The 25646-nt window shown below is 40.9% G+C and overlaps 1 protein-coding gene across 1 annotated transcript in view; it reads left to right on the top strand.

The window, feature by feature from the left end:
* The first annotated feature begins 2726 nt into the window (after positions 1–2726).
* The window catches only part of sdc3 (syndecan 3), a 36971-nt gene continuing 14051 nt past the window's right edge, over positions 2727–25646 (top strand). The window contains exon 1 of the mRNA XM_084423996.1: positions 2727–3194. Coding sequence (XP_084280122.1) covers positions 3138–3194 — 57 coding nt within the window. The 5' untranslated portion in view covers positions 2727–3137. The remainder of the gene's footprint in view (positions 3195–25646) is intronic.

The following is a 25646-nucleotide window of genomic DNA, read 5'->3' as shown; positions in this document are numbered from 1 at the left end:
ACTAAAATTAGTCCAAACAAAACTCTTTAAAGCTACACTGTGTAACTTTTTAAGTTGATTCTTAGCAAAAAACACTGTTCTTTCAAAATATGTGCTCATTAATGTGTAATTACCACTAGATGGGAGAAAATCCTACACAGTGTAGCTTTAAAGGGATACTCCACTTTAAAATGAAAATTCTGTCATCATATACTCACCCTCATGTTGTTTCAAACCACCTTTCTTCTGCTGCACAGAAAGGAAGATATTTAGAAGAATGTCAGTAGCCAGACTGAGTTTCTGGTCTCATTGACTTCCATAGTAGGAAAAAAATATACTATGGAAGTCAATGAGACCAGAAACTGTCTGGTTACTGACATTCTTCTAAATATCTTCCTTTCTGTTCAGCAGAAGAAAGAAGGTTTGAAACAACATGAGGGTGAGTATATGATGACAGAATTTTCATTTTAAAGTGGAGTATCCCTTTAAAGCTACACTGTGTAGGATTTTCTCCCATCTAGCGGTGAAATTGTTTATGACTACCAACTGTATATTACTTTCTAGCCCCTCCCATTCCGAGGGCGTTTTAACTCCTTATTATTTCAAATCTGCCGGCAGTCGCGAGTAATCTCCCCCTCGCATTCGTCACGGTGCCACTGAGTGTAAAAACGCGAAAGGCGAAGCTTGAATTTCCAGGTATGTCCCTCTTTGGCTAATGTACTTTCAAGATGGAGGCGCAACATGGCTGCCGCCATTCGAGCGACTCGCTCGTATGAATTCTAAATGGCAGATTCTACGCTTACGAGAATACTTGATTAGTTGGTAGAAGTGATTACACATTAATGAGCACATATCATTTTGAAAGAACAATGTGTTTTTTTGCTAAGAATCAACTTAAAAAATTACACAGTGTAGCTTTAGTTTATCATCACAGCTTTAATGTACACGCTGGACCTCTTATGCTTTTTTACATGTTCAACTTTCTTTAGTGTGTATTATTCTCGAGTTATTCTCTATATCAGTGTCACTGTTTCTGAACTCACTGAAACGCCTTTATTGTAGTCTTCCAGAAACAAACGCGTCACAATATTCCTCATTTAAATAATTCATACGCAGAATAAAGGGGGCGGAGCCTGTTTGAGTTAGTTAGTAGTCATGTGTTGAAACTTGTGGTTATGGTAAGGGGCGGGCATTTCCCAAACATGCTTGGAGCATTTGACCAATCACAACACACTGATCCAGCCGACCAATCAGAGCACACTGTGCTTTTCAGAAGGAGGGGCTTCATAGAGACAGGAACTAAACAGAGCGTTACTGACAGACTGGGAAGAGAGGAGCTGCAACAATGGAGAATATGTATAAAATAATGTTTTTTGAACATTTAAGCTTAAAAACCTATTCTAGTAGAGCCCAAAAACTTTGTAAAAGGGCATAACAGCTCCTCTTTAACACAAATGATAATGCATAATAAATGAATGAGTTTTCTTAATGACGGCCTGAGGATACTGTACTGTCTTGATGAAAGTATAGCAGATACGCATCGATGAAGGATTTCTTCAGAAATCGCACTCGCATAAGTGGTTTTCAAATGTAGAACTTGCGTAACATCTTTCCAGGGAACACATTATGAGTAAACGCATATCTCGAATGCACTGCAAATCTCTTTAGATAAAAGCATCGGCAATTGTAAATCTTGCATTTTTCAAGGGTGACTAAAAGCCTGTTCACACCCAGGATGATGGCCGTAACTATAAAGTTTTGATAATTGTTCTGATTCTGACGACAGGTAAGTCCACACCACAAATACACTGGAACGATTTCATTGGAATCACTTTCAGAATGATTTCATTTCCTGCTGATGAATGATAAAAAGATTAAACATTAAACACCAGAATCAGAGTAGTTCATTGTTCCATCACAAAAGAACAGTGAATATAAAGCCAGATGTATTAAATATTAGTGAAAAAAATAAAATAAATTAAGCGATTATTGAACCTTTAGATGAAATATAAAAGAAATTCTAACAAATGACTGATAAATTATATAGTGAGAATATGGAGATCACAATCAAGGCTCAAAGTAAGCAAAAATATGCTCACCGCACAGATGGTGCAAAAAAGTACACTGTAAAAAACTGTTTCACCTTAAAAATAGTGAGTTAACTCGAAATGTGAAGTAATAAATGACAACTTGGAAATTTGAGTTGACTAAACTTACAATTTTAAAGCAGCGCAAACACTTTTTAAGTTGAAACAACAATTTTATAAATTATATCTGATAGCTTATAAAATAAATCAATATTTTTTATAACACACTACTTAAATATCAGTTGTCTCCCAATAATATGTCTTAGTAAGAAGATATTTAAATGTTTTATGATTATCGACGCAATAGTTTTAATTATGAGGGGCAAAACACACAATGTAATGCAATAAAATGACGATAGAGAAAAGTTATGATATGCGCAATTTTATACATTATATTAAAACTCTTTGTGTACTGTTGCTGTTCTGTGCCCTGGAAGCTGCATCTGAAGACAAATTCCTTGTGTTTGCCAATAAATCTTATTCAGATTCTAATTCTTAAAAGCCCTTTTTAAGATTCACTAGGAGTCCAAACAGTAGCATGATATAATTTCAGAGGTATGATCAAAAACATATGTCCACTACTACTACAGACAAATAACGATATGCAGCACTGAGTCTGATGAACATCTTGATAGGGGAGGAGAGGCGGGGAGGGAAGACGGGCTGCAGGGGGCATAACCATTCCTCAACCGCACGAGGAGGAGAATCCAACCAATGCCCTCCTCTTCTCACACACGCCATAGCGTACAGAAGAGAAAGAGGAGTGTGTGTGACAGAGATAGAGAGAGAGAGAGTGGAGTTCTGGTCTTCCCTGCTTCCACATCCAGTCTCAACCACTGAAGTCAGAGGGGAGTAGATCACTAGAGGCCGTGCGCGCGCTGCTACTCCTCCTCGCTCTTCGCGTGGTTTTGCGGGGATTTGACCGTGTGCCGTACGCGATCACGGATGCGCCGACAAAAGCGCCTGCCCTGAAGTTGGATACCGAAAACGAGAGGTTTACTCCTACCTAGCTAGTACCTTAACGAGGAGCGGGGTGACGAGAGCCCCGTGTTTTGCCGTGTTCGGAGCACCATGAAGCGCCCGAGCTGGACGGCGCTCGCGCTGCTGCTGCTGGCGCAAACCGCACTGGTAAGAATGACACTCTATTGTGATCTATTGTTACGAAGAGGGGCGATTTACCGCCGGTCAGACGCGCTCAACAATCGGGATTATGTTCGTGCGTGTTTGCGGTAATCGTTTATGAGAGAGGGTGCATTGTATGGGCATTAATTAGGCGACAGGAGCCGTGTTGCAAATCTTGGACGCGACCCACATTCTCTCGGCTGACCGCAGACAGCGCGTCTCTGGCGGCCTGGGGAGCGCGGCGGGCGGGCTGGAGAAGCTCCGTGCTGGGACCCACGACTCACGGTGCGGGTTTCCATTGAGCACCTTTTGCCTTGTTTGGCCATTTTGATCTGGATGTGGGTGGGTAGGTGGGTGTGTGTTGGTGTTGTGGGTCACAGACGCACCGTTACGCTAGCCGCCTTCCCCGGTTGTCTGATTATGTTGGCGTGGAGCTTGTGTGTGTGTGTGTGTGTGTGTGTGCGCGCGTGTCATGATAAACTATAATTAACGCGTCACATCTAATTATGGTTTAATTACTAGCCCTTTGTCCCTCATGTTTGCCTGTCGGTGGTCCCTCCACACGTACCGTTCTCTTTGAGGTCAAGAGTGATCGGTGGGCACCAGACATGCCCGGTAATTACAGCAGGGCTACATTATAATGGGTTAAAGCAGGTAATCTGCGGAGGTGTTGGAAGTGTTGCCGATCGGCGGGTGATATTGACCGGAGATCGCCTGAGGAGGAGGAGGAGGGTGTGGAGAGGCTGCGGGGGGTGACGTCATTGGTTTTCGCGGCGCGAGAGAGCAGCTACCTTTTTCACAGACTGTTATGACGCGTTTTAGCCAATGATCTTAACCGGTTTTAACGATCAGCACCATCGTAAATCCTGCAACGTTTTTATATTATCATTTTTTGTTTTAAATGTATGTACATTTATAACACTATACCTTGTATTATATTACCTTTGCATCAAATGACAAAATTTTTTATAATAATAATAAAAAAACAAATAGTTAACGCTGCTGTGAGGGTATTTCTCCTCTGACTGCCGTTATCAATCTCTCTCTATTTTTTTCTTCTTTTGAAAGTTGTGAAAACACTATTTTGGAGTGTTTCTTTTGCTATTTGAGCAAATGGGAACACGAAAAATATATTTAATGCAACTTAGTCTCTATGATGACTTCAGCTTCTGAGAAACTTGTGAAATGTGAAAAGGTGCAATTCAGAAGGGTATCAAATTCATTTTTTTTGTATTGGTTTATTTTGAGGCTGAAAAAAAAGAAAGAAAAAAAGTAGCGGAACACAGGATCTACCTCGAGACTTGTATTTACCTTTAAGCAGTGAGCGCGAGGAAATGCATTATGATGAAAACCTTAGAACAGAGCTTAGCTCTTCTCTAGAGTTTTTATTACGAATGCTATGACTTTCTATGCTACTGAGCACTTGTGTTGAGCTCAAAGCCATTCATTTAAACAGTTGACGGACAATGATAAACTACTGTTGCTACTGGTGGTCTCAAATCCATGCCAACACAGTGCCCGTCCACTTTTTCAGCAACCTTGGTTCCGGAAGTATTTTCCCCATTATTTTTTAGTATAGGGATTTTTTTTTTTTTTTTTTTTTTTTCAAGTCTTAGTTTAAGAGTTGACCCTGATGGCTTCAACAAAAGTACCATCGATTAATAACCTCATAGCTCACAGTTGGGATGTCTTTAACGGTTTATACGTTATTAATGAAAAAAAAAAAACGTTTCTCCTATGGAGAAAATAAATGGTATTGTTTACTTCCGGAACCCGACTAGTGCACTCTATTGGGTAGCTGAGGAGAAAATGTCGTCTTATAGTTGACCATTATTGTAAAGATTGGCCACATATTAAGCTTTTTTTCCCCCACAAGTAGTTGATGAATGCTCAATTTTACCTGGCATTTATACTTTTTACAATCTAGATATAAAATTAATCCATAATATATGTAAACAAACATGCTTTAAGTGGGCTAAAAAAAACATTATTTGCACTCATGACCTTGAAAGTTTTATTTTGGTCCATTTTAGGTCTCAGTTGACTTTCCATTCATGTTTTTGTTGTAGTTTTGAAGCCAGTTTTGACTGACACCTTAAGTTTGCAACAAACAAGTGAACCTGCATTGTTTGCATTCACATTTTAAGCGAATCGCAGTGTAGATTTGAAGCAATCTGCGCTGAGGCCGGTGAACATTCGAGAACAGCAGAATCAGACATCAGGAACTTTAACAGCTTTTGCATTGCTTGTTCATCAAGATATGCGCAAATGTGTTTCTTCAAGTGTGTCAAAGGAATCACCTTTCTTGTCGCGTGTCAAACTGAGATGTCTAGGCTGGCTGTTGAGAAAATTCGCACACTTTACTGTGCAAAAACACCCACATTTGGCTGGGGTTGGGTGTTCATTTCAAAACCATGTTGTCCATTCAAAATGAATCCACACACTTTGTATAATGCGTGGTTGGTTGAGTTGTTGTGGCCACTTCAAACGGATGCGTCATGTGGATCAGGTCAGTGGTGTCATATCCTTTCTGGCTTTGTGTGCCAGAGATGGAGTTTAATTTAGATCTGGGAATTGAGCTAATGGACACGCATCCGCTCCTGAGAGCTCCTGCATTTATGCGTGTGTTTTAAAGGATCATGTTGGACTCCTGGGTTCAGCACTGAATCGGTGTTTTGTGCTGTAGACGACAAAGACAACCATAGAGAGGGAGGGAGATGAGGAGGAGGGAACGAGAGAAAACGAGTAGAGAGGAATGTGTGAAGCAATTTGACACAGGAAGTTTCTGCTGCTGGCTTTCTCACTCAGCTGTATGGAGGTCTCACTTTACAGACTCACAAAAGCTAGAAAGTTTAAGGTTCTGATTGGGACATGCCACGCTCAAAGCCTGTGTTGCCTGTGAGGAGGATTAGCATTGCTTGGGAAAATAAACCAATGTGGGATTGGAGCCAAAATGTTTAGTTCAGCCTAAAAAATGAAAATTGTGTCATAATTTACTCACACTTGTTTCGTTCCAAACCTGTAGGACTTTTTGATGCGCTGGTATAAAAAGGAAGACATTTTAAAGAATGTTTTTGTCCTTACAATGAAAGTCAATGGTGTCCAAAACAACATTGGACCCCATTGACTTTTAGTGCATGGCCAAAAAATGCTGAGACTTTTTTCCCCCAAAATATATAATTTTGTGATCCACGGAAGAAAGTCATGCATGTTTGGAACGACATGAGAGTGAGCAAAATGAACTGACCCACAAGATGTTTCTCCTAAAAGTGTTCACATTAGCCACAATCGTTGGCTTACACAGTAAAGCCGGCAGGAATCAGTGTGTGTGGATGTGTGTCTCTCGGCAGGTGTGTGTTAACAGCCGTGGTGACCCAGATCCCTGCTGAGATAATGACCCTACAGTCTGAAAGTCAACTTCCGTCCCGTTTGAAATGATCAGAGGGCTGGTCTTTGGGGCGGGTCTCTGACCTTCAACATATATAGCGGGGAAATTTCAGCGAAAACAGTCGGTAGTTGTGACACACCCCAGCAAAATCCAGTTGCACAACACTGATCGTTTGGGTTTTGGAAGAATCTGATGAGCAATATTTGACTTGCTTCATGCTGACTTCTTGATCACAGGCTTTGGTGTCTTGGCAATCTGAGCACAGACATGTTTTTTAGGAACTGTAAAATGAGATATTTTTTCTCAGGAGACAAATGTGTGAGAGAAAAGACTTTCAATTTAATCTCAGTAATATGTTTACATGCACTTCATTAGCATTCCATTTCAGTCAAACTAAAGCAATCATTTGTCTTTCTAAAATGTCACTTAAACACTTTTAGTCTGAGCGAAATTGCCTCAGTATGGGTTTCTAGGTCTGTTAGTCCAATAATGGGATTGAAGCTCTGATTCGTTCAGCATGTAATACAGACAATAGTTGGCTTCGGCGTTGAGAAAAGACGAAAAACGTAATGATTCTGCATGTGAATGTACTTTGTGTCGAGGAGCAACAATTGAGATATTAAAAAGGGGCTGTTCTCAAAACCCGTTTTTTCTTTCTGCTGCGCTACAGTAGTTTTACAATATAAATAGAGATGTAACGATACCCTCACGATTCGATACATATCACGATATTATTGCGAGAAAAGTGGTAAAAGGTTAACAAAAAATAAAAAAATTGGTTTTACATTGGTTGTGGAAATGAATAGGCTTTGACTTGGTGCACAGGACTATAATGACACCAGGATAAAAATATAAATTTTAGACGAATATGCTTCTGTCACTGACAGTGACTAGATATATTTCAAATAATGTAAGCCACATTTAACTGGTAGCATAAAACATTGGCATTATCAGGACTCACACATACTCCCACATTGCATTATTATACATTATATTCAACATTAAATATAGTAGTGCAATGACACTAAAACTCTGAAAACTTGAATTCTTTTCTCACACAGTAATTTTTATTTTGGGTGAACTATTCACAATACAGTTTGTCACGATCCACGATACATATTGTTGCATTTTTATATTGCGATATATATATTCTTACAGCCATAAATGTAAACACACATGCCCTAGACAGACGTGTTTAACCGCTGCGCTCGTGTGTTTTGCAGCTTCTCACGCATAACATGGCGTTCTAAAAACATGTCTAGACCTTTCGTCTCACGGTGCTGCTGTTAAATGCAAAAGCACGCTCTGTGAACAGCCCCATATGTGACTCTTTTCCCCTACACTAAGAGAATCTGATAAAGCTTGTCAGCTCTGTAAAACAAGTTCTGCATATACATTTGAATTTGATGCTATTTTGACAGTGCATGTTCGTTCTCAGACAGTCTTAACTGCTTGTGGTAACACCTGACTGCTCTAAATTTCTCAAAGCAAATCTCAGCCATAGCCACAAGTCTTGCACCCAAACACTGTGGTAATTCCATGTTGACATAATAAGCGCATTTCCCAAGGCTTCCAGCTTGAAGCGTAGTGTCGCCAAAGAAAAAACATGATCAGGTCCACCAAATGGCGCTGCGTTCTGGTGTGAAAGCGCTTCGTTTCGAGGTGTCAGCCGAGGAGGTTCACCTTATCAGCCCACATGCTTCACATAAACTAAATGAGCCACATCACACTGACCTCGCTCTGACCTCCTCACATCCGTCACACGCCTCCTGCTCGATAACCTGAAGATGATGGATGCAGGTAGGGGAAATCTGGGGCAAATCAGTGTCGTGTGTGTGTGTGTGTGTGTCGTTCATTCATTCAGTTAGGAAGAGTCCTCAAGCTTTCATTTGAAGGAATATATAATGTTGATTACCACAAAAAATTATTTCAACTCAATGAGGCACAATGTAAGTGAATGATGCCGATCCATAAACGTTAAAATATCATTGTTTTAATAACCATGACATGAGATGCAAACAATGAGTTTGAACACGTTTTTCACCCCCCCTTGATTGACAGGATATAATCGGCCCTAATAATCGGCTGTTTTTAAACAATCCAATGGCTGATAGTGAAAATAATTGCTTTTATTGGCAGATATTGGCAGATAAAAGCTTTTTTTTTCACTATCAGCTGATACTGATTATATATATCTATATCTATATCTATATAAGTGAAATTATCGAACTTAAATATACGAGCTTGATAAAAATGATCATTCTAGAAGAAAATTTCAGATGGCACTTAGAGGCTTCTGCATCTGAACTAGGCTATATATAAAATATTCAAATATATAAGCAAAACAATTATTTTTGAGGTAATTAACATTATGCCACAAATGCTCTCCTCTCAATCTGTCATTCACCCTTATTGCACCTGGAATATTCCTTTCAATCCTTGATCTGTGAGGTAATTGGACGAACAACCTGTGATTTTTTTACTATTACGAGCTCTAACATTGTACCGTAGAAACCCATTTTAGGATCAGTGCTCGTACAGCCAGGAAAAGAGAGCAGAGCGAGGGATGAATTGCTGAGAGCGGTGGAAACAGAAAGGTGGAGACTATCGGGGCTCGCTGCTCTTTCCCAGGAGACCGTGTTCCTCTACCTGTTCTCCACAGTGTCACCATGACAACGGCACATCTCCGTCACAGCCGTATCTCTGGTCTCTCCCTTTTCTTTGCCCCTCTCGTTCTGTCATTCACCCTTTTCTCTTTTCCCTGCTTGCTCTTTTTCGTTCCGTCTCTCTCTCTCTCTGGCTAATTAAGATGCGGCTCCAGCAGTCTGATGGGGGAGGGGAAATCACTCCATACCTGAGAGAGACACAGGAAGAGAGAGAGACACGTAAACTATATTTTACAGCTGGATATGAGGACGTTTATGGCTTTATAACAGGCTGTAGTGTAATATTGTTTTACGGGTTTGGTTTTATATGTGCAAATGGCCGTTTGCAATCGGGTTCCTCAGAAAAACCCACAGCTTGATTGAATGTTTTTTTTCCCCCTCAGCTTTTCTGTCCCAAATATATGTGTGATTGCGTGTGTGTGTGTGTGCGCCATGCTATAATAAGACCCTAAATTAGAGAGCATTGGTGGGAGGCGTTCCAAAGCCACAATGATTTTTTAAGATGCCTGCCCAATCCGCTCTATAAATATGAACACGGCTATTGTAGCCAAAACAGGACAGCCCTTGCCCGGAGAAAGCGTGTTTATGCGCATGTGTCCTTCCTTTTCCTCCTCCTTCCCTGTGTGTTTGTTTGTTCTGCAGATGTTCTCTTGGCCTCTTGCTCGGGGTAAGGGATAGTGACGTGTTTCCGTGGAGATAGCGGAACCACGAGGGTAATTAGGTTAACGAGTGAATGTGGGCGTGGCCTCGCGCTCAGGGGGATTCTGGTATGTCGTTAAGTTTCCAGCGGCAGGGTGAGGCGAGACCGTTGTCTATACAATGATAATAGCAGCCCGGAGTTAATTAGGAACGAGGAATATTTAGATAACCCTTGTCAGAGGCGACGTGCAGGCCATTAATCAACAAGATTTGCGTTTGTTATAAAGACAAATGATAGAACTGCATGTAAGTGCGGGCGTTCATTCAGTTGAGAGCACATGTTCATGCGTTTAATGAGATGGCTTTGCGAATACATGGCATTATATGTTTACGTTTAGGCATTTAGCAGATGCTTTTAATCCAAAGCGGCTTTCAAATGAGGGACATCACTGGCATTTTACCATTCAACTACAACAGTCCCTGAAAACAAGGGCTATAACGATAGCTTATAAACCTTTAAAGACAGCCCTTACTGTGAGGTACGAGGTTTTTAATCGATGGTATTTGCGTCAGCCCACATTATTTTAGCTTTTTTTCTTAAAATAATCGTGTTTAACAGCAGAATTCGTAGTGAAAACTACATTTCCCATGATGCTGTACAGAAAATTCCACCAATCAGAGAGTCGCTACAATCAAAACGTGCCAAAATAGCTTTTTAGCTCTGCCCGCTCCCATAAAGCACCGCGAATGACGTAATTAAGACGATCTCCCTATGCTCTCAAAATACTTAAATATTTGTATATGTACATGTTTTGCAAAACTTTTAATATATTGTTTATATATTTGCTATATTTGTTTGTTTTTATATATATATATGAAGAGTGCAGATGCAAAAGCCTCTAGTGCCATCTGAAATTTTCTTCTAGAATGATCATTTTTATCAAGCTTGTATATTTAAGTTGAATAATTTCACTTAAATGGCAATGCAAATTACCTATTAATTGTCATTTAAGTGAAATTACTTAACTTAAATATACAAGCTTTATAAAAATAGAAATTTTCAGATGGCACTTAGAGGCTTTTGCATCTGAACTCTTCATATATATATATATATGCTTCATGGGATTGTAGTTCTTTCCCTCATTACACACAGTCTTGTACCTTTTGTATACGATTTTCAAATACTTCTTTGCTTCAAATCAAACATGATGATTAATGATTCACCTTGTAGCTGATTAGCTTGGTTTATGGCCTATAAAGCTTTAACAAAGACGTAAAAAAAAAAAATCCCAATGGGAGAAATGAATGGGAAAAAAACACTTCCGGAAGCAGCGGCACTGAAGAATTGTGCGGGAACTGTTGCACTCGATATCTTAGCAAGATTGATGTGCATTCTGTGTGATGAATGTGACTGTGTGTATGACTGCGTTCACACAGTCGACTCCTTCCATAACTCCAGAAAATGTCATCACTATTAAAATGGCTTAAATGAAGCCAATGAAGGCACGAACTCATGTCAAATGTTAATTAACCGACACAAGCTTAAAATGCAAAAAAAAGAAAGAAAAGAAAACAGTGCAGAATGAATTGCAAAAACCGTTTGAGAGCAAAACTGATGAGAGCGGAAAAGTTGGAAAGACAGCAATTGGATTAAAAGTTTCTGATGCTGCGCAGCTCATGATTTTATTGTGTCTCTGTGAGTCACAGAAACCTCATGTGAAAAACCCCAAAACACAAGATAAGTGAGTCTAAGTCGTGAATATTTAAGAGTCAGTTCAGAATGCCGTTTGTCACTCTCGTTTATTATAACAAAATTGCATTTTTATTCAGCAAGGATGTATTCAATTGATTAAAAGTGACAGTATAGATTGATGTTACAAAAGATTTCTATTTCAGATAAATGTATGCCAATTTATTAAAAAATAAGGTTTCCACAAAAATATGAAGCAGCACAACTGTTTTCAACATTGATAATAATAAGAAATGTTTGTGAGCAGCAAATCAGCACATAAGAATGATGTCTGGAGGATCATGTGACCCTGAAGACTGGAGTAATGATGCTGATCTAATAGTTCTGAGGGGATTTCCTGGAGAGAAGGACTTTACATTATTTAGTAGTCAGTCCCCTTGGTGGATGAGTGTGTGTGTGTGTGTGTGTGTGTACTGCAGAGTATATACAAACTGTGTTCGTGACTTTTGCACTCTATTTAAATAATTAAAAAATGTTGCTTTTGAAGATACAAGCATTTGTCCATATGATCAAACTTATAACATCTGAATGGATGATTCTCTAGAGGTTTTTTAGTTCCAGTGGATGCGTGTTATATAATCGGGACTAATGTGCATAGCCGGTCTGACACCAAACAGTGTGTTCATGATTTGAAAATATTTATTATTCACACACACACATTTTATTTAAGGGATTTATTTATGCCAAGTAAAACCTCGAGCCTAAAGCCAAAAGACAAAAATGTGTGTAAAAGCACACGAATAAAGTAAACCGTCTGAGAGGATTTCATTCACACCGTGCGTCGTTTAATCCATTAGCATTTTCTTTGTTTCTCAGCCTGTATGCGCAAACACGTGCACAAAAGGTCACGCTCACCTTCAGTATAACCTCTGCTGAAGCTTAACCACTCAACAGTTGCTCGTTTCTGAAGCTCAGAGAGTCGTTTGAGAGCTTTGTGCACATTGATGTGCAAATGAACACAGCGTTTTTGCAACTCAATAACCAGAACATCTTCCTACATTAGGTGCAGTTAAGAGGCTCGTCGAGTCTAAACTCAGGCTTGCTGTTGCTCTGATAAAGTCTTTACGAAAAGATGATAAAGATGTGAACTGAGAATGTCAGACGTGTTTCATCTTGATTGACAGACTGACCAATTATCTAGACTATTATAGTCCAGCTCATTCAGTCATTAGTGTCTCATTTTGCAATTGTAAAATCGCCAAATGCTTTTATACAGGACTCTTCGTTTGTATGGAAAGATATTTGCACATTCTTTTTAAACAATAGCCCTTCGTTTCCACCAGCTGTGACCTTGACTTTGCGTACAGAGAATATTAATTTTAGGACATTTAGTCGCATGCTTTCGTTGACTTCTCAATGCAAGATGATGTAATTCAGAGTATTATTGCGCACTTTATTGAATAACCAGTGTAGGTTGTTTTTGTGACTGGAGAGAGAATGCTTTACTTTGTATTCATCCGTCCATTCTTGACAAAAACGAGCATTATAATCTGTACCACGGACATGATTGTGAAGTTGTTTTAAAAAATGTGAGGAAATGTCAGAATGTTGGCTGAAGTGATTGTGTTCTGCTCAGCCAGACTCTGAGTGTTTGATAAGAGGGAGCTGGCACACACACTCACACACACACACACGCACACACGGCGGGTGAAATGCAGACTTCTGTCAAGTGTGGAGAATGACTAAGAGATAGACCCTGTAAATAACACTCTTTCAGTTCTGCACAAGAGCTGTGATGTTACACAAATGAATGGGGAAGATATAAAAAGGAACTCTTGAAGTGGTTTAAACCATTGAAGTGGTTTTGTCTTCTTGTTTCAATTACATTAATACTGTACTAAACACATATCCATTACATGTGTAATGGAAGATTGACGTAATTAATAGATAAGATTGATGGATGGTTCACCCTGTCATTTACTCGCCCTTGTGTCGTTCCAAACCCGAATGCTGTCTTTTCTCCATAAAACACAAAGGAGATCATTTTCATTATTCATTTTAATTATAATAGTCACAAAATTTTAATGACTGAAATGAAATGAAAAATCAACCTGTCTATTTTCTAAATATGTTATTGATGAACAATTCATCCATGCATGTTTAAAAAAAAATTCAACATTGTAATTTTAAATCAAAATGTCATAACTACATTTGTTGGTGAAATGAAAGACTTCTCTGGTGATGTATGCAGGACTTCTCCAATCATTTAGTCCACTTAAACCCCGCCCCTTTTTTACAGTTGACCACAAACTCTCATTCAGATTTTTCCATCCAATCGACAAAAGATGGATAAAACCAAGTCCCCTCCCTACATTTTTGATAATCCATTTCACTCAAATGTATCACAATATGGAAGAGAAGATCTGCCACTACTTCCGTTACATCGCACTTTTTGGTCTTTCTGACACACAAAACCACCATATGACTGTATATGTTACTTGTGTTATGCTTTTTTGCCCTTTTTGTAGCTTCACAGCCTCTGGTCACAAAAGAAGGCGGAGCCTCAGAGCCGCACCTACCTATTACATCATTTCTTGGAAAGTTTTCTTGGCAAGATGTTTCGAACTTCCAAAACAAACTCCAAACGAGTTTCGTTTTGGCTTGATTTTTTTTCTAAATGACGTCACATGTCAATTTTGCTCGATGTAGTCAATGGGATCCTTCAGTTAAGTCACTTCAGATGTGCACTGTTCACCATGATGGTTTTGAATTGCCAAACAATGGGGGATTATTTTCCTTTTTTCATGATTGAAATCACTTCAAAAAGGAAAATACAGTTAAGTGGAAAATGTGCAGCGCAAGTCTGTTATATCGGCTACATAAATTATAATGAGAACGTTCGCAAAGACCCGCCCCCTTTAGTTACTGTTGCTATGTCCGTCAAGCCACGCCGCTCTCACGCCACTCCATGTTCTCACACAGTGAAAAATACATCGTTTATGTTATATTATCGCTTATTTTTTTATATGAAACAGTCTCAACTTTCAAATGTGGTCATTTTTTAAAGAAATTTAAACAGTAAATACCGTTTTGTGGCTCTTTAATGTGCCTGACATCGCTATGGCGCCTCAGTTAAAGCTGCTCGTGAACTGATCATCTCTTCCTTCTAGTTCATTTATAGCATCAAATAAACATGAAAGAACATAAGAAGGAATGTTGTTTTAATCGCGGAAAGACTACACTCAGTTTTTCAAGTTCAAATCCACCGACATTAATCTACTAACTCTCCTGAGTGCTTTGTCGGACAAAAATGGCGGATTTGGCGGATGGCAGATTATGATTGGTCAGATCGCCTGTCAATCAAACTCCCTGCGAAAAGGGTCAATTGTGTGCTTGGGACATGGCTTTTAATGGTGAGAAAAATTTGGATTTAGATTTATTAGCCAATACATCTGTTATCAGCTTTCAAATGTAAAGAATTATCGGTCATCCGTATCTGCCAAAATATTCATATCAGTGCATCTCTAGAATTCAATGGGGCGCATCAACTGTTTGGTTACCGACATTCTTCAAAATATCATCTTTTGTGTTCAGCAGAAGAAATTCATACAGGTTTGGAACAACTTGAGGGTGAGAAAACGACAGAATTTAAATTTTTGGGTGAACTATCCCTTTAAATGGCATATGATCTTCTCTCAGTAGTCTGAGCCAGTGGAAGGCCACGGCCTGCATCATCAACAATCTGCTGGCTGTCAGGTCCACCACTGATATCATGGAGTTGAAGGCCTCTGACTCAAACGTGATGTCGAGGCTCAGGCTCACACCTCCCCCATCCTTTGGCCTCCGAGTCAAGAGCTTAGGCCAAGATCAGCTCTACACTGTCATTTACACAAACCCTGAATGATAGTACAGCTGATATCGCTGTGACTGAAGCAAAACCACGGTTCTCCAGCGATCACCGCTTTACTGTCAGAGGAATAAACGAGTCAGTAAAGATCATTATAGAGCGCGGATAAACTCAAGAAGTGTTGACCAAAAGCGCTGACCAGCCTAATTATATTCAAATAAATTCCTATCGCACCGCAAACATAAAAGAGGGAAGCCTATAATTAAAGTGAGCTGTACAGTTTGTTTTTTAGGCTTAACTTGTGTTAAAATGATCCAGTCAGAAATAGAGATTTACCTCTTCTTCTTTTTTTTGTCAGTATTTATATTAACGACATAATAGACATCGGCAAGTGTAGACATTATATTCAACCTTATGCTGAGATCTGATATTTGACACAAATACAGTTTGTTGGTAATAACTATTAACCCTTTTATTAGTCTATACTTGTGGTTATGGTTATTGGTAGATGGAAAAAAGTCTCCTATGCTCATAAAGGCTGAATTTATTTGATCAAAAATACAGTAATATTGTGAAATATTGTTACAATTGAACACATATACATAATATATTTCAAAATGTAATTTATTCCTGTGATCAAAGCTGAATTTTCAGCATCATTACTCCAGTCTTCAGTGTCACATGATCCTTCAGAAATCATTTTATACTGATTTGCTGATCAAGAAACATTTCTGATTATTATCAATGTTGAAAACAGTTGTTTTGCATAATGTTTTATGGAAACTGTGATATGTATCAGGATTTTTTTGATGAATGGAAAGGAAACAGCATTTTATGCGTCCTTTCTGAATAAGTATCTGAAGTATTTATTTATTTTGAAAAAAAAAAGGTAGAATAGATGGTCTCAAAAAATCCACATATTGTACAACTTGTCTGTCTATCATTAGTCTAAACAGCATATGCTCATGCAGTGTGTGCATCGAATGTACGTAAGGAAAAGGATCTCAGTGTCTTTCAGAATAGCATCACTATTTGTATCTAATTGGTGTTATGACTATATTTTGACATGTCAGGTATTAGAGCAGCTGTGTTTGGAGGCATGCGAGTGTCACGCTGTGCACACAGTGTTTCCCACGCAGTGATTTTCAGGATAACCCCAGATAAACTTTCCTGCTAGAACAAATGGATGCATGCTAATTTGTCAATGAAGACACGCTGCAAATGTGTTAAATAGCTGCCTGTCATTTCGTGCATTTGCACAAGCAGGTGGAGTGTGATGGGGAGAGAGAGAGAGAGAGAGAGAGAGAGAGAGAGACCGGAATCAGCTGCCTCAGTCAATCTATTTTCCTCTCCATTCCTTCCTGCTAATCTCCTCACTTATCATGTTGTGCATGGAAAGTGATATTGATCGATATGAGTTAAGTGAGATGTGTGTCCGCTCAGGCAGATGTGCTGGAGAGCAGATTACACTTCTGCTAATCCACAAGTGTAGGGATGAAAGATTACAGCAGAATCACCTGCTGGAGGTAGAGCTAACTGACTCGCAGAGAGAGAGTTAAACACAGTTACTAAAGAGCTTTGTGGGATGGTACACAGACCAGGACACTCGACACAACCTAGAAAACAGATTACAGAGAGAGAGAGAGAGAGAGAGAGAGAGAGAGAGGTCACTGCAGCTCCAGACTGCGACTACAGAAAACGTTCTTTTGGGTGAATCGGGTTCATCTGGTGAGAAGTGACATGTGATGTCCAAATCATGAGCGAATGATTCTTATGAGCAGGGTCTTTTTAAAGAGGACCAATTATGCTTCTGCATATGCTCAACTTTCTTTAGTGTGTAATGTTGCTGTTTGAGCATGAAAAACCTCTGCAAAGTCCCACCAGCGGGAGTTATTCTCTATATCAGTGTCACTGTTTCTGAACTCCCTGAAAGATCTTGTGGTCGATTTTTTTTATTTTTTTTATTTATTTATTTATTTCTTCTTTCGTACCTGACTTAAGTCTACCTGTGTCTCGTCTACTAATCGACATACACGAACATCTCCAATCGACGTTAGTTTTCCTGAATCTGGGTCTCGTCTACTAATCGACGTCCCCGAACGTCTCCAGTCGACGTTAGTTTTCCTGAATCTGGGTCTCGTCTACTAATCGACGTCCCCGAACGTCTCCAATCGACGTTAGTTTTCCTGAATCTGGGTCTCCTCTACTAATCGACGTCCCCGAACGTCTCCAGTCGACGTTAGTTTTCCTGAATCTGGGTCTCGTCTACTAATCGACGTCCCCGAACGTCTCCAATCGACGTTAGTTTTCCTGAATCTGGGTCTCCTCTACTAATCGACGTCCCCGAACGTCTCCAGTCGACGTTAGTTTTCCTGAATCTGGGTCTCGTCTACTAATCGACGTCCCCGAACGTCTCCAATCGACGTTAGTTTTCCTGAATCTGGGTCTCGTTCTATCACATCTTGGCTCCAATCGACGTTAGTTTTCCTGAATCTGGGTCTCGTCTACTAATCGACGTCCCCAAACGTCTCCAATCGACGTTAGTTTTCCTGAATCTGGGTCTCCTCTACTAATCGACGTCCCCGAACGTCTCCAATCGACGTTAGTTTTCCTGAATCTGGGTCTCGTCTACTAATCGACGTCCCCAAACGTCTCCAATCGACGTTAGTTTTCCTGAATCTGGGTCTCGTCTACTAATCGACGTCCCCAAACGTCTCCAATCGACGTTAGTTTTCCTGAATCTGGGTCTCCTCTACTAATCGACGTCCCCGAACGTCTCCAATCGACGTTAGTTTTCCTGAATCTGGGTCTCGTCTACTAATCGACGTCCCCGAACGTCTCCAATCGACGTTAGTTTTCCTGAATCTGGGTCTCGTCTACTAATCGACGTCCCCAAACGTCTCCAATCGACGTTAGTTTTCCTGAATCTGGGTCTCCTCTACTAATCGACGTCCCCGAACGTCTCCAATCGACGCTAGTTTTCCTGAATCTGGGTCTCGTCTACTAATCGACGTCCCCGAACGTCTCCAGTCGACGTTAGTTTTCCTGAATCTGGGTCTCGTCTACTAATCGACGTCCCCAAACGTCTCCAATCGACGTTAGTTTTCCTGAATCTGGGTCTCGTCTACTAATCGACGTCCCCGAACGTCTCCAATCGACGTTAGTTTTCCTGAATCTGGGTCTCGTCTACTAATCGACGTCCCCAAACGTCTCCAATCGACGTTAGTTTTCCTGAATCTGGGTCTCCTCTACTAATCGACGTCCCCGAACGTCTCCAGTCGACGTTAGTTTTCCTGAATCTGGGTCTCGTTCTATCACATCTTGGCTCCAATCGACGTTAGTTTTCCTGAATCTGGGTCTCGTTTACTAATCGACGTCCCCGAACGTCTCCAATCGACGTTAGTTTTCCTGAATCTGGGTCTCGTCTACTAATCGACGTCCCCGAACGTCTCCAGTCGACGTTAGTTTTCCTGAATCTGGGTCTCGTTCTATCACATCTTGGCTCCAATCGACGTTAGTTTTCCTGTCTAGTCTCGTCTACTAATCGACGTTAGTTTTCCTGAATCTGGGTCTCCTCTACTAATCGACGTCCCCGAACGTCTCCAGTCGACGTTAGTTTTCCTGAATCTGGGTCTCGTTCTATCACATCTTGGCTCCAATCGACGTTAGTTTTCCTGTCTAGTCTCGTCTACTAATCGACGTTAGTTTTCCTGAATCTGGGTCTCCTCTACTAATCGACGTCCCCGAACGTCTCCAGTCGACGTTAGTTTTCCTGAATCTGGGTCTCGTTCTATCACATCTTGGCTCCAATCGACGTTAGTTTTCCTGAATCTGGGTCTCGTTTACTAATCGACGTCCCCGAACGTCTCCAATCGACGTTAGTTTTCCTGAATCTGGGTCTCGTCTACTAATCGACGTCCCCGAACGTCTCCAATCGACGTTAGTTTTCCTGAATCTGGGTCTCGTCTACTAATCGACGTCCCCGAACGTCTCCAATCGACGTTAGTTTTCCTGAATCTGGGTCTCGTTCTATCACATCTTCGCTCCAATCGACGTTAGTTTTCCTGTCTAGTCTCGTCTACTAATCGACGTTAGTTTTCCTGAATCTGGGTCTCGTCTACTAATCGACGTCCCCGAACGTCTCCAATCGACGTTAGTTTTCCTGAATCTGGGTCTCGTCTACTAATCGACGTCCCCGAACGTCTCCAATCGACGTTAGTTTTCCTGAATCTGGGTCTCGTTCTATCACATCTTGGCTCCAATCGACGTTAGTTTTCCTGTCTAGTCTCGTCTACTAATCGACGTTAGTTTTCCTGAATCTGGGTCTCGTCTACTAATCGACGTCCCCGAACGTCTCCAATCGACGTTAGTTTTCCTGAATCTGGGTCTCCTCTACTAATCGACGTCCCCGAACGTCTCCAGTCGACGTTAGTTTTCCTGAATCTGGGTCTCGTTCTATCACATCTTGGCTCCAATCGACGTTAGTTTTCCTGTCTAGTCTCGTCTACTAATCAACGTTAGTTTTCCTGAATCTGGGTCTCGTCTACTAATCGACGTCCCCGAACGTCTCCAATCGACGTTAGTTTTCCTGAATCTGGGTCTCGTCTACTAATCGACGTCCCCAAACGTCTCCAATCGACGTTAGTTTTCCTGAATCTGGGTCTCCTCTACTAATCGACGTCCCCGAACGTCTCCAGTCGACGTTAGTTTTCCTGAATCTGGGTCTCGTTCTATCACATCTTGGCTCCAATCGACGTTAGTTTTCCTGTCTAGTCTCGTCTACTAATCGACGTTAGTTTTCCTGAATCTGGGTCTCCTCTACTAATCGACGTCCCCGAACGTCTCCAGTCGACGTTAGTTTTCCTGAATCTGGGTCTCGTTCTATCACATCTTGGCTCCAATCGACGTTAGTTTTCCTGAATCTGGGTCTCGTTTACTAATCGACGTCCCCGAACGTCTCCAATCGACGTTAGTTTTCCTGAATCTGGGTCTCGTCTACTAATCGACGTCCCCGAACGTCTCCAATCGACGTTAGTTTTCCTGAATCTGGGTCTCGTCTACTAATCGACGTCCCCGAACGTCTCCAATCGACGTTAGTTTTCCTGAATCTGGGTCTCGTTCTATCACATCTTGGCTCCAATCGACGTTAGTTTTCCTGTCTAGTCTCGTCTACTAATCGACGTTAGTTTTCCTGAATCTGGGTCTCGTCTACTAATCGACGTCCCCGAACGTCTCCAATCGACGTTAGTTTTCCTGAATCTGGGTCTCGTTCTATCACATCTTGGCTCCAATCGACGTTAGTTTTCCTGTCTAGTCTCGTCTACTAATCGACGTTAGTTTTCCTGAATCTGGGTCTCGTCTACTAATCGACGTCCCCGAACGTCTCCAATCGACGCTAGTTTTCCTGAATCTGGGTCTCCTCTACTAATCGACGTCCCCGAACGTCTCCAGTCGACGTTAGTTTTCCTGTCTAGTCTCGTCTACTAATCGACGTTAGTTTTCCTGAATCTGGGTCTCGTCTACTAATCGACGTCCCCGAACGTCTCCAATCGACGTTAGTTTTCCTGAATCTGGGTCTCGTTCTATCACATCTTGGCTCCAATCGACGTTAGTTTTCCTGTCTAGTCTCGTCTACTAATCGACGTTAGTTTTCCTGAATCTGGGTCTCGTCTACTAATCGACGTCCCCGAACGTCTCCAATCGACGCTAGTTTTCCTGAATCTGGGTCTCCTCTACTAATCGACGTCCCCGAACGTCTCCAGTCGACGTTAGTTTTCCTGAATCTGGGTCTCGTCTACTAATCGACGTCCCCGAACGTCTCCAATCGACGTTAGTTTTCCTGAATCTGGGTCTCGTTCTATCACATCTTGGCTCCAATCGACGTTAGTTTTCCTGTCTAGTCTCGTCTACTAATCGACGTTAGTTTTCCTGAATCTGGGTCTCGTCTACTAATCGACGTCCCCAAACGTCTCCAATCGACGTTAGTTTTCCTGAACCTGAGTCCCCTAACCCTAACTTGCTGCGCAGCAATAACTAAACAGACTCCAGAAAATGCCTTCGAAAATGCTTTAATCACGGCCGGAGGATCTCAGACAAATCTCAAGAGAGAATCCCACCAGCAAAAAGAATACAACAGTTTTTATAGAATAGGAGCATGGCGAAAATGATATGATACATTACATAATTTCCCTACAATTTGATTGGTTCTTCATATGCAAACCCTTCTGTTACTAGGTAAAAGCAAACTCTGTTTTCTTGATTTCTTCACTTTGCTTTTTAATCATGAGTTTATAAATTTAGATATCTGTCTAGTTTCATTTCCCCTTTTTGTTATATACAGACATTCACTAACACACACTCAGTCTTGCGGTTTGGAAACATTTAGGACTCAAAAGCATATGAATGTTATTCCTGCAAGAAAAATAAATGTTAGTTATGATTCATTTAAAAAATCCATCACAGACTCCACTGTAATCTTGAGTTTTCTTTCCGGGAACGAACACGTCACAATATTCCTCATTTAAATAATTGTCACAATATTCCTCATTTAATTCATTAATATATAGAATAAAGGGGCGGGGCCTGGTTGAGTTAGTTAGTGGTGTGTTGAAACTGGTGGTTATGGCATTTCCCAAACACACTCGAAGAGCTTGACCAATCACAACACACTGATCCAGCCGACCAATCAGAGCACATTGTGCTTTTCAGAAGGAGGGGCTTCATAGAGACAGGAACTGAACAGAGCGTTACTGACAGACTAGGAAGAGAGGAGCTGCAACAATGGAGAATATGGGAAAAAAAAATATATATATATATATATTTTTTTTTTTTACTTTCAAGCAAGAAAACCTATTATAGTGGATCCCAAATACAAACGATCAACATATTCACTACAGCTTTTTTTTTTTCAGTAAATAGATTTGAATGTTTTGTTTCAGCGGCCATTTAGTCTGGAGACCTGTATTTGGAGAGAAAGATAAGGTTGAGAAAGAACAGTCCACTGCTTTCATGATCACGTTCGCTGCATGTTTGCACTCCTTTAAATAAACACATTCCGCACACTCCATTTTTATCATACGCTGTGGAAAAGGAAGGAGTGTTTGTCCGGCAACTACATTCCTGCTTTAACCTGATGGTTTTTTTAATGGGCGTGATGATGAGCCTGATCTGAATTCTGGTCAGATGAGTCTTATTCTGAAGCAAATGTGACTTTCATTTATAATGCACATGCACAGACGCGCTCATCACATGATGGCTGAGTGGAGGTTAATGGTGTGGGCTGGAAACCCAGAGCTCACGGATTCTGAAATGGAGCGTAAGACAGATGCCCTGTCATTACCGAGACCTTAAGTAAGACTTGTAACCCCAAGTTACTCAAGCAGGATAGTCCCTGCAATTATTGTACTGGATGTCACTAAATGACATGGAACATAATCTGTGGTGGTGCAACAACTGGATCTGAATGTCATCCACTTCTTTCCTCTTTCCACACTGCCAAATCATTGTTTTAATTAGCATTTTTATCGTGCTTTACAAGCCACCGGCAGCATTTTTGATCAATTTCACAAAAGTTTCTTGACCTCCAGAATATTTTTATATGAATATCTGACCATGCAGTAAATCAAAAGAAAGAACAGAGCTTATGCTTAAAAAAACAGCATTTTATTTTAGCTTCATGCATTTTAATACTTGAATGTGGGTAAGTTTAATAAAAAAGCAACATTTTGAACAAAATGCTGAGATTTTTTTTTTTTCAACATGCACATGCAACACTTTTATTGCGTGTTTCTGCTCTTACTTTTTCCCTATAATACTACGGTATAACAGTGAAAACACAGAAAGCCAGATAATTCCAATGGCAGGGAAGCATAGGCCGCGTCCAAAACTTTGACCGCTAAAAAAGTATGTTTTATATAGTATGAATGTGTGTAATATGAATGTAATCAGTACGCACTACATTCGCTATGTTGTTATTGTCATGTGACCTACCGCCATCAGTTGTGTCGCTTCACTGTCATTCACAAATCCTCTCCCGTGGCCTCATGGGATAGTAAAGTGTCCATTGTATGCACACTTCAGAATCTCGGCAGACGTAGTAGTTTATCTAGCCTGGAAATCCAGACCTAAATCTGAAAGATTAATGGTCTGGCATCGACTAATGAAAATCGGGCCAGCTCGAGGGGCGGCACCAAGCATGCGTTTGAAAATCTCACTGCACGCAATTGGATAACACTACGACCAATCACAACAAGCCCCATTCGCTTAGCTACCAGCGGAGCTAACTTGTAGATTAGACTCTTGCCGTATCCGGTCGGCAAAACAGCAAAAACGCCCTTCTTGCAAAGGAACGATTTGAGCGCCGTCTTCAGTTCCTCTTTTAGATAAAAAGCTGAGTCTAACTCGTTCATTGTAGCGGCCAAAGCCGTTTCAAACAACTGGTGTTCATCCATAGCCATCTTGCAATGTTTACTAATGACGTCACAGCGCTGTCCTCATCTGTTTAGCTCGCCTCTGGCCCGCCTATATCAGATAACCCGATGTGATTGGTGCAGCTCGGATACAAGGGCATATTTAATGAGCATCATTACTCGACACCAGAGTAACTCGCTGAGCAAATTCAACTTGTGCTCTCGCGAGAACTCTGGATTTCCAGGGTATAGTTTATCCGTATAGTACTGTGAATTCGGACATACTACTTTTGTCACATACTCTTTTTCGCTTACTATATAGTAGGGAAGTATGTGATTTCAGTTGCAGCCATAGTCTCATAAATGATGTAAAATTAAGTTAATGGTGTGAAAAGAGTTAATATTGTTGTGAAACCATGATGCATATTTTTTCAGGATTCTTTGATGAATAAAAAGTTTTCAAAAAAGCAATTATTTGAAATAGAACAATGTTTACCATTATAAATGTACTTTTTATTGTCACATTTGATCACTTTAGTGCGTCCTTGCTGAATAAAAGGACTCCTTTGAACCGTATATCCTTCACGTTGCCTAAAAATTCATAGATAAAGGACGAGGAAATGCATGTACACACCTGTACATACACAGGAACTACAATAGGGTGTGTATCAACTGTGTAGGTGTGCATGTGACCGTTTGAGGATGTGTCTGAACGTGTCGTTAACCTTTGAAAACAAAACTCCTTTGCTCACCTTCACACCATTTAAAGACATGTTGAGCCATGAACATAATATCATGTCGTGTCATGATCTCATGACATAAAATGCGCACACCTTTGTCGGAAAGTATGATTCTGTAGTGTCGTCAGTGGCGGTAGATGCTATGCTATTAAATACTTGACACCGGACCAGATTTCCACAGTGTTTCTCATCCACTTCTGTACTCAAGTCAGGTATGCAGTTACTGAGCAACAACTTTCCATAATAGTTCAGAATTGCTCCAATTGCACTTTCAGCTTCTGCTGTTCCAGGAATCCGGCCATTGCCCATGTTCCCTCACTTCTATGTACCTTATCCCTCTTTTTATTTGTGCTGCAAAATTGAGATTGTTCCCAAAGATATGGGAAATGAGGATCTCCGGGCACATACAGAAGTTCAAACACACACACACACACACACACACACACTGAGAACAGCAGGGGATTCTGGGATAGGGGGAGGATTGTTCATAATCACAAAGACGGGCCACACACACTCGCCCTTACATACACACCCACATACGCACAAAGGCTGGCCATTCCCTAGCCCCTGGCTGCATTTTTTAGCGCCTTTGAAAAGTTTCTTAGAAACACAAGAGAAGTTATGATCTGCAGGAAGCCCCATCTGCCTGCGAAGAGAAAGAGTTCATTCACACACACACACACACACACACACCATCCTTGAAACTTCACAGACACTGCGCACTTGAACCACTCGATCTGCACTTTTGAGTTTATTACGAGTCCACGTGAAAGCGGTCATGTTTCGCACATGCTGCCGCGAGTTTGCCCTGTTTTGCCCTGTTTTGCCCGGTTGTCCCCGACAGCAGTGATTCCGGGTGTTTGTAGACTGGCTGCCGTGTGGGAAGAACGGTCATGACTCGGATAATATACCGTGAAAGTGTTTCCATGGCAACTTCTCAGCAGAAAGCTTTCTAGACACTTTGCCAACATCACGCTTGGAAAACCCAACCCAGAACTGCCTTAACTGCTCATCACCATTATTGAGAAAAAAAAAAACATTTCTCTTGTAACACGGAAGCCGATGTTTTATGTCAGAGTT

Source organism: Rutilus rutilus, assembly GCF_951802725.1.
Source record: "Rutilus rutilus genome assembly, chromosome: 11".
Classification (NCBI taxonomy): Eukaryota; Metazoa; Chordata; class Actinopteri; order Cypriniformes; family Leuciscidae; genus Rutilus; species Rutilus rutilus.
The sequence above is the reverse complement of the archived record's forward strand: the minus strand, read 5'-3'. Positions and strand labels throughout refer to the sequence as shown.